Source organism: Cetorhinus maximus, chromosome 8 (assembly GCF_964194155.1).
Source record: "Cetorhinus maximus chromosome 8, sCetMax3.hap1.1, whole genome shotgun sequence".
In the NCBI taxonomy this organism is placed as follows: domain Eukaryota; kingdom Metazoa; phylum Chordata; class Chondrichthyes; order Lamniformes; family Cetorhinidae; genus Cetorhinus; species Cetorhinus maximus.
The window spans coordinates 53,265,915-53,276,224 of record NC_135886.1 but is presented as its reverse complement, the minus strand read 5'-3'; the positions used below and the strand labels follow the sequence as shown (position 1 = coordinate 53,276,224).

The 10,310-nt window shown below is 55.5% G+C and overlaps 1 protein-coding gene across 1 annotated transcript in view; it reads right to left on the bottom strand.

Annotated features, from left to right (window-relative positions):
* Window positions 1-281: 281 nt before the first annotated feature.
* LOC144683283 (cyclin-dependent kinase inhibitor 1-like) overlaps window positions 282-10,310 on the bottom strand; it is an 11,428-nt gene continuing 1,399 nt past the window's right edge. The window contains exons 2-3 of the mRNA XM_078546229.1: window positions 2,079-2,472; window positions 282-883 (exon numbers count right to left, since the gene is read on the bottom strand). Of these exons, the coding sequence (XP_078402355.1) occupies window positions 828-883; window positions 2,079-2,472 (450 nt within the window). The 3' untranslated portion in view covers window positions 282-827. The remainder of the gene's footprint in view (window positions 884-2,078; window positions 2,473-10,310) is intronic.

The following is a 10,310-nucleotide window of genomic DNA, read 5'->3' as shown; positions in this document are numbered from 1 at the left end:
TCTCGCTCCCCCATTCCCTCACACACTCCCCCTCTCGCTCCCCATTCCCTCACACACTCCCCCTCTCTCTCTCCCCCCATTCCCTTACACACTCCCCCTCTCTCTCCCCCATTCCCTCACACACTCCCCCATTCCCTCACACACTCCCCCTCTCTCTCCCCCCATTCCCTCACACACTGCCCCTCTCTCTGCCCCTCCCATTCCCTCACACACTCCCCCCCCTCTCTCCCACATTCTCTCACACACTCCCCATCTCTCACACCCTCACACACTCCCCATCTCTCACACCCTCACACACTGTACATTCCCACATCTTATCTCTCCTTTTACACGATATGGAAGGGTGACATATGTGCACTATCTACACTCAGGGCGACTGTGTACAAAAGTTATAAGTGCAGCAGCTCATCTGCCCGAAACACTCAGTGCCACATGGTCCAGGACCCACGAGGTTCAGGCCTGCGAGGGCCGGCTTTGTTGGGACTTTGAAACAGTTCATCGCACTGCGACCCGTTAACTCTTAATGGAATCTTGAGAGAATGTTTCCGCAGGTCCTAGTTTCCATGGTTACAAAAGGCCTGACATACAGCAGCCTAGACAAGAGCACCATAGGCCAAAGGGAGGCCATGATGTTGTAGTTAAGGAGACAGGGAGAGGTCCGTCAGTCAGGTTAAATGCTAATCAACTGGTGGACTGCCCTGGTAACAGAGCAGAGTCAAAATTCTGCAGGGCAGGCATCCAGCCACAGACACACAGTGTTTCCCAGGGAACTCTGGGCAGAGGAAGCAAGGCTGCAGTCCACTCAGTGACATCACATCATGTTGGCCTTATGGCTTGGACTCAGGATCCAGAGGCTCGAACCTTCGCTTCAGTGCGTAGAAATCTGCAGGCAGACAGAGAGGAATGGTTAGCAGCTAGTCACAACAGAACTGGGTAATAAATTGCCTTATCTGGGTTTAAATAGAATTTAAATGGTTATCAGGGTGTGCATAGGATTTCAGACTCAATCTGCTCCAAGAGTTTGCTGCCAATCAGCTCACACACCAAATTGTCACTCACGGTTAGGAACACAAGCCACAGGAAGAGGTTATTCAGCCCCTCGGTCCTGCTGTGCCATTCAATTAGACCAAGGTTGAACTGTCCCAGGCTGCTCCAACTTTACCCCCTCCACCCCACTCCTCCCAAGGTGCTGTCTTGTGTGAGGGTACAGGTCCCATGGGCGAGGCTATGGGTACTTCAGGAAGACAGGGAGGGGCCAGATTAGAGACTAATGATTATCCCAATATAGAACGTAGGGTGATAATTCTACACAGCTGGCCTGCCACAGAGGTGTTCCCGGGAAATGTGAAGATGAAAGGCTTCATTAGAAGCCTAGAAAAGTTACAGCACAGAAGGAGGCCATTCAGCCCATCTTGTCCATGCCAGCCCGAGGACACCCAGGTGCCCTTTCTAACCCCACCTTCCTGCACCCGGCCCATAGCCCTGCAGCTTACAGCACTTTAGGTGCAGATCCATTAGCTCCTGTCGCCCTCATGACTTGGATTCAGAGTCAGGGGCCCAGAACCTTCTCTTCAGGATGTCAACCCTGACAGAACCTGTAGGCACCTGTCACCCACAGACACACAGTAGGAGGTGCTTGGCTGTAACTGACCCCTTAGCACAGGCTGACCTTTGAACCTGTGACCTTTGCTTCAGCAGGTCTCAGCACCACTCTGGGCAGTGTATCTACCCAGGGAGCTTTTAAACAGATTGAAGGAAAGCACAGTGAAATCGTTAACCAGAGAAGGGGGAAAACCACAGGAACAGGAAGAGGCCATTCAGCCTGTCAAGCCTAGTCTGTCATTGAATTAGATCATGACTGATCTATACCACAACTCCATTTTCTATCTTTGCCCCATCTTCCTTCGTATCCTAAGATCTATCAACTGCAGGAATCTTCCTGTCCTGGGGCTTTGGGAATCAATGGTTTGGAGTGGGGGTCTGTGATTTTGACAGTCAGGAGGAGGAAGTTGTGGAATGGTTTTGAGGTGGGTTATTCGGCACAGGAATGTGGGTGAGATTCCTCAGGTGACTCCTACCTGTGATGACAGTTTGCTTCCTCTTGCGGTTGTGAGGTTTGCGCGGTGGGTTTGAATCCTGATGTGGTGACATCTTCCTCTCCTCAGCTTCACCTCTCAGCCCCAGTGGGCTTGGGAACTCCTTTCGCCGAGCCCCAAGCACGGAGGTTCTGTAGAAACGTGGGACGTCCTGACTCGACACTGCCTCCCACTGGAAGGCCCCCTGCACAGGCTGCTCCTCTTCAAAGTCAAAGGCCCACTGGTTCCTGGCTGCGACCAGCCCGTTCCTCAGCTCAGCTCGGAGCTCAGCTTTTACCTGATCCCGATTGACCGGGCCAAAGAGATTCCGACAAACTTTCCCAGGCTTCCTGACCATCACTTGCCACACATCAATGGAGAGAGATTTTGCTTCATCCTGAAAATCACAAGATCAAACATTCATACACATCGTAAACATTGACTTCAGGACCGTCATATACACAGGCTGCCGGGCTGTGCCGGGCGGTGAGCCAGGCTGCCGGGCTGTGCCGGGCGGTGAGCCAGGCTGCTGGGCTGTGAGCCAGGCTGTGCTGGGCGGTGAGCCAGGCTGTGCCGGGCTGTGAGCCAGGCTGTGCCGGGCAGTGAGCCAGGCTGCCGGGCTGTGCCGGGCGGTGAGCCATGAGTACTGGGTTTTTCCAGGTGATATCATGAATTATGGGCTGTACAAATACAGGCCCGATGTGGAGAGCCTGGTTTTAGTTCTGATCAGGAATTACAGTCAACATTGATACACAGAGAAAATGGGGCTAGTTTTTGAAATCATACTTCTGGTATTCAGTTTACATCAGAATTAACATAGGAACATCGAAAAATAGGAGGAGGAGGGCATTTGGCCCTCTGAGCCATTCAATATCATGGCCGATCCTTTATCTCAACGCTGCACTCAATCAATGACTGGAATTCAGAGCCAACCCTCACCAGCTGGCTGTGACTCTAAACTCAGGGTTTCACTTTCAGCCAGGCAGCTACTGATAGATAAAAAAGGAACTGAGGAAGAGAGAAAGAGAGAAAGTGAAAGTGGAAGGGATCTAAGGAGAGAGACAGCTACAAACCAGCAACTAGAGATAAAGAGGGAAAATCCAAGGAACAGAGAAAGAGAGTGACAGAGGAAATACAGAGAGAGTGTATCATCCCAGACTTGCACCAGGTGCAGCAGCAGGCAGGAAAAGAGTTGTTTTACTCGCCAGCCACAGTGGCAGGTTTTTGTGCCGTGTCATTCCATTCCCAGCCTGTTCCTCTACATTAATAATGCATTAACGGGAAACACTCCGGATCACTGGCGGGAGGGCTCGGATTTGCCCAGCATGCGTGACCTCAGCGCTCCCTCGGTCTGGACGCCATACTTAAAGCACACCAGAGCGCAGCCTACATCATATCCACAGACCAGGACTGCTCCCGGAGACAGGTGGCCCCAAAAGCAAAGAAGACTGCAGCCCCCAAATTTAGTGACACCCCTCTGGCACCTGCTGGATGCAATGGAAGGCGCTGTGATGTCCTCTACCCCAGCTTTGGCCGCAGGAGGCCCACCAGAGTCACCAGTCGGGCCTGGGAGGCAGTGGCAGTGGCGGTCAGCACTGCTGGAGCACAGAGGAGGTCAGCCATCCAGTGCAGGATGAACGCTCTTATCCATTCCTCCAGGGTAAGTTAACTACCTCATCACTCTCAACTCTCACACTCCAAACCCATCACACATCCACAGGGATCTCACACCTCAAGGCACAACACCACCAACTCTCACCCACACCCCCACATCTCCATTAGGCTCACATCCTCTGGAGCTCAGGCCCTCATCCTGTCCATGGCTCTGCTCTCCACACAAACATTCCACGCAGTGCCATGTGTCCTGCTCACACTCTCTCAATCTGCTTTCATGCAGGAGAAGCCTGCTCACATCAGCAGGGAGAGGTCCCAGACCGAGGGTGGAGTGTCCCACATTAAACCCCTCATTCACTTTGAGGAGTGTGCCACGGCACTGACTGGTGAGGATGTGGACCATGCCTGTGGCAACAGTGAGATTGGTGGCGAACACGCACCCGAGGATCCTGCACCACATCATCCCTCTCTCAACACAAATGTGTGAGTGCTCTCTCTCTCTCCTGCTATTCATTCTGCTGCCACGCACTAATTATCTCTACTTTGGTTCACAGGGACCTTGGCCAAGTGACCGACACCCTCAGCCAGCCAGTCCCTCAGCTCCATCCATGTCCTCACTTCCAACAGAGTGGACATCTCCTTCATTGAAGAGCTGGAAACAAGCAGCCTAGAAGCCCCTATACAGCACTTACCACACCCTCCACCAGCGCAGAGACACACACCTCCATGGGACCCAGATGTAGAGCAGACTCGGGTTCACAATCTGGTGGTCACTACACGGACATGTATCTGCAGCAAGAGGAGGCAGGTTCAGCTGAACTCCCTGGCACTCAGAGGACTGCTGAGGAAGAGGCATCTGTGAGGTCTGGGTCTGATGACAAGCCTCTGGATTCGGCCTTCCAACTCATTGGAGAGTCAGCAGAAGGTGGGGGAACATCATGCAGAGCTGTTGGAAGCCCACAACAGAGTGACACGCGAGTCAGAGGAGGTGCCCACATGTGCACGTATGGAGGTATGCATGGGGAGGATGGCAGATGCCATGGAGACCCTGTCCAGCAGAGTGCGGAGATGTGTGCAGACCTGTGCTCCATCGCATTAACCATGGGTGTGTTCCTGCAATGGCAACATGAGGGGGAAACGGAGCACCTCAATGTTCTTCCAGGTGCTCCTTCCCCTCATGGAGTCAGGCCAGGGTCCTCGAGCACCTGAAGGGAGGAGAAGCGGCAGCTGGATCCCCGTGGGTCATCCACCCAGGAATCTCAGAGGCTGTCCTCTCCCTCCAATTCCCCTTTGCCTGTGACCCCCTCAACCTCATCCTCTGTCACTGCAGAGGGAGCAGCTGGCCACAGGAGGACAGCCAAAGCAAGCCGGGGCCCTCAAGGCCTGGGCTCTCTAGAGGCCCAGGCCAAAGTTATCAGCGGCAACAGGGCAACCATTGCACAGGCTGTCTCCACCCCTGCTGCGGATGTCAGGGCAGCACCTAGAAGAAGTGGTAGGCCTAGAAAAGTTAAGAAATTCTGATCACAAGTGGTTGCACAGGTGAACACATTTTGTCACTTTATAATCGAAAAATATATTCACTTTCTCTGAATAATGTGTAATGGTGTCTTTCAGCTTCATTGACAGGCTTCGTAAGTCCTCCCCCTGCATCTCCCCCAATTGTAGTTCAACTGGGAGTGGCTGGCCCACGAGTGATCCTAGACGGAGAAATGTCTGCCTTTCAGAGTCTCGAGCAAGCACTCTCCCACACACACGAATCCTCCCTCCATCACACTCATCTCACTGTCCCGGGTATTTCCAGTGCTGCCTGCTGAGGTTCACTTTCAGTTGACCATCTGAGCTGAGCTGTTCTCCACCCACCCACTGATCGCGCTTCCATGCAGCAGCTGTACCCGTACAACACAAGGCTCCACTCACTTTCCATTTCAGAAACATGGCTTTAACAAGGTTTGTTTTCAGCTCCCCCGTCCTTTCCCCTCCCCCAGTCACCCATGTCCTTTCCTCCATCACTGTCGACCCCCCTGGCCACCACCTCCCCACCATAACGTACCAACCAGAACCCTTTTCCATTCAGGATGTCCAGGTGAACGTGCACATTCCCTACTTTCCTGAGAATCCCACCACCATCCTCATTGCCAGTCCCCCCGACCTCCTCTTTCCCACCCCCAGGGTCCGTGTCTGCCTCCGAGTCCCTTCTACCGCTACCGATACACTCTCACCCTCCCACCCTTCCAGCTCACTCTGCCCCCTCTCACTCATCATTCCCTCCTACCACACCCACCCTCAGTTTGCTCCCCAGGAGGCAGTCATTGACTCCACAGACACCTCCCTTGTACATTCTCCTGGACATCCCCCCTTACTCCCTCCTCTACCCCCAACTCCTTCCCGCTTCCAAACTCCTTTATTCCTTCTGGACTCCTTCCTCCGCCTTCTCTCCTTCCCCCATCTGAACTCCTTCCTCCCCCGCAGACTCCTCCCCCCCTCTAAAGTCCTGCACCCCTCAGATCTCCTTCCTCCCCCAAAATCCTTCCCCCTCTAAACTCCTTCTCCTTTCCAAACTCCCTCCCTCACATCTTCCTCCTCCCCAGTTGCTACATTCTCCTCCATTACATCCTCTTCCCCTACCGTCCCCCCCAACCCCCAACCTCACCTCCCCTTGACGCCTTCATTCCCCCACCCCAACCTCCACACCCCCTCCCCCAACCCTGTACACCTTCCTCTCCCACTCACAGCTGGACCTTCCTCTCCCCCCTCTCGCTGATCACCCGTAGCAGAGCAGCCCGTGGCTAAGACTGTGATGTTCTGAAGCAGGCCCGAGGCATCAGTGAAGATCACCCAGCTTCCGTGAGCTGCTTCGCGGTGGAGCCATGTCCATGGGAATCCACCCAGCATGCAGTGCAGGTGTTCCTCCAGGGTTCGGTAGCTGTTGGGCTCCTCGGATGCCCGGGATCTGAACAAGGCCCTGATGGTAAGTTCTGAACTCTGCACCTCACTCTTGTCCAGACGTGTTCTGGGCTGGCATTTTCCCACCGGCCTAACAGTAAATCTGGTGTGGGAGGATGATCCCGGCCGGGCCTTACTTTGCATCCCAGCAGTGGGATGCAAATCAGGTTCACGCCAGCCTCCAGCGGGATTGGCGTTCTGTCATGGCGGACACCTTCGGATGATCCCGCTGTTATTTCACGCCGGCGTTAAACTGATTCCTGGTCTTCTCGACTTATTGTCCACCACCCCCCTCACCCCCCACCCCACCCCCACCCCACCCCCACCATGAAGCCCAAAGTAATGGGGCCAGAAAATTCCAGCCAGAGGAATATAGTGAAACAGAGGCATCAGAGAGAGAGAGACATCAGAGTGAGAGAGAGAGAGAAAGACATCAGAGAGAGAGAGAGAGAGACATCAGAGAGAGAAAGAGAGAGACATCAGAGAGAGAAAGAGAGAGACATCAGAGAGAGAAACAGAGACACATCAGAGAGAGAAAGAGAGAGACATCAGAGAGAGAAAGAGAGAGACATCAGAGAGAGAAAGAGAGAGACGTCAGAGAAAGAGATAGACATCAGAGAGAGAAAGAGAGACATCAGAGAGAGAAAGAGAGAGACATCAGAGAGAGAGAGAGAGACAGAGCGAGAGAGAGACATCAGAGAGAGAGAGAGACATCAGAGAGAGAGAGAGACATCAGAGAGAGAGAGAGAGACAGAGTAAGAGAGAGCGACATCAGAGAGAGAGAGAGAGAGCGACATCAGAGAGAGAGACAGAAAGAGAAAAGGAAAGGAAGGAGAGAAGGAAGGAAAGAAAGAGACACAGACTAAGATAGAGAGAGATGCACACAGACCGATAGAGAGGCATTAATCAATGGGTGGATGGAGACAGCAAAAAAGCAAGTGGCAAAATTGCTGTTGGTGACATCCAGTTAAGAAATTAGTTTGAGAAAATGGCAGGACAATGGAATCAGAGCCACACCCTGTATCACCCCAAGTGCTGCTCAATAGAACTCAATATGATCCAATTAGGTAGGTTCCAACAGGAACTCTGCATTTTATCATTGTTAGATTCCAATTTAAAAAGAGTAGGTTTACAATGAATGAGGAATAGCAAAGAGAGTGAGGGGTGAGGAATCAGCAGAGGGAATGGTCAGTGTACAGCTCTTCCCATCCCATCCAGGACTGTCCCAATCCAGGACTGCCCCTTCCCAATCTCATTCTGTCCCTACCCTAACCCCATGAAGTGATGAACACCAAGTTCTCTCAGTCAATAATCTGAGTGTGAAGTCCACACTGACCACAAGCTCTTCTTCTCTGGGCATGTCCTGACTTGTTCTCTGCAATCCTCTCAGACCATTACAGGTGAAGGGCCTGAAGTGAGTAAGGAACCTCGTGAAGACCCGACAGATTTCTTTCAGAGAGCAGAGCAAGGTGGGGGGGGGAGTGGAGTGAGGGGGGCAGTGGAGTGAGGGGGGGGAGAGTGGAGTGAGGGGGGGGAGAGTGGAGTGAGGGGGGGGAGAGTGGAGTGAGGGGGGGGAGAGTGGAGTGAGGGGGGGGAGAGTGGAGTGAGGGGGGGGAGAGTGGAGTGAGGGGGGGGAGAGTGGAGTGAGGGGGGGGAGAGTGGAGTGAGGGGGGGGAGAGTGGAGTGAGGGGGGGGAGAGTGGAGTGAGGGGGGGGAGAGTGGAGTGAGGGGGGGGAGAGTGGAGTGAGGGGGGGGAGAGTGGAGTGAGGGGGGGAGAGTGGAGTGTGGGGGGGAGAGTGGAGTGTGAGGGGGGAGAGTGGAGTGTGAGGGGGGAGAGTGGAGTGTGAGGGGGGAGAGTGGAGTGTGAGGGGGGGAGAGTGGAGTGAGGGGGGGAGGAGTGGAGTGAGGGGGGGGGAGTGGAGTGAGGGGGGGAGTGGAGTGAGGGGGGGAGTGGAGTGAGGGGGGGAGTGGAGTGAGGGGGGGAGTGGAGTGAGGGGGGGAGTGGAGTGAGGGGGGGCGGGAGAGTGGAGTGAGGGGGGGGGCGGGAGAGTGGAGTGAGGGGGGCGGGAGTGGAGTGAGGGGGGGAGTGGAGTGAGGGGGGGAGTGGAGTGAGGGGGGGAGTGGAGTGAGGGGGGGGGAGTGGAGTGAGGGGGGGGCGGGAGAGTGGAGTGAGGGGGGGGCGGGAGTGGAGTGAGGGGGGGAGTGGAGTGAGGGGGGGAGTGGAGTGAGGGGGGGAGTGGAGTGAGGGGGGGAGTGGAGTGAGGGGGGAGTGGAGTGAGGGGGGGAGTGGAGTGAGGGGGGAGTGGAGTGAGGGGGGGGCGGGAGAGTGGAGTGAGGGGGGGGCGGGAGAGTGGAGTGAGGGGGGGGCGGGAGAGTGGAGTGAGGGGGGGAGTGGAGTGAGGGGGGGAGTGTGGAGTGAGGGGGGGGGAGTGGAGTGAGGGGGGGCGGGAGAGTGGAGTGAGGGGACGGAAATGGTCCTGAAGTTGCTGAGCAGTTGGTGACAGGTGCATGAACTCTGTGACGGGGGAAGTGAGTCATCAGCAAGTTTGAGTTTTGCCTGAACATGTTCAGTGAACTGAGGGACAGCAGCAGACATGTCAGCAGAGGGCACAGAGCCCAGGAATCAGCTCCACCGCCCCCCCCCCCAACCCCCCAACCCACCCCCAACCCCCCAACCCACCCCCGGGCAGGGTGGAAGCGGGAGGCAAAGCAACCAGTCAAACTCTGGTCTCCAGACTCCCAGTCCCTCTGCATTCAGACCCATTCATTCCCTAATAAAGCTCAAAGTGCAGGCGGCTGCTCTCCCTGTGGAGCCCACAGCCTGTTATTGGGGACGGAGCCCACAGCCTGTTATTGGGGACGGAGCCCACAGCCTGTTATTGGGGACGGAGCCCACAGCCTGTTATTGGGGACGGAGACCAGAGCCTGTTATTGGGGACGGAGCCCACAGCCTGTTATTGGGGACGGAGACAACACAGCAGCGGAACCCGAAACTGCTGGGATCTGACTGTGACCGGGATCGCACTGAGACCGGGATCTGACTGTGACCGGGATCGCACTGAGACCGGGATCTGACTGTGACCGGGATCGCACTGAGACCGGGATCGCACTGAGACCGGGATCTGACTGTGACCGGGATCGCACTGAGACCGGGATCTGACTGTGACCGGGATCGCACTGAGACCGGGATCTGACTGTGACTGGGATCTGACTGTGACCGGGATCGCACTGAGACCGGGATCTGACTGTGACCGGGATCTGACTGTGACCGGGATCGCACTGAGACCGGGATCGCACTGAGACCGGGATCTGACTGTGACCGGGATCGCACTGAGACCGGGATCTGACTGTGACCGGGATCGCACTGAGACCGGGATCTGACTGTGACTGGGATCTGACTGTGACTGGGATCTGACTGTGACCGGGATCGCACTGAGACCGGGATCTGACTGTGACCGGGATCGCACTGAGACCGGGATCGCACTGAGACCGGGATCTGACTGTGACCGGGATCGCACTGAGACCGGGATCGCACTGAGACCGGGATCTGACTGTGACCGGGATCTGACTGTGACCGGGATCGCACTGAGACCGGGATCGCACTGAGACCGGGATCTGACTGTGACCGGGATCGCACTGAGACCGGGATCTGACTGTGACCGGGATCGCACTGAGACC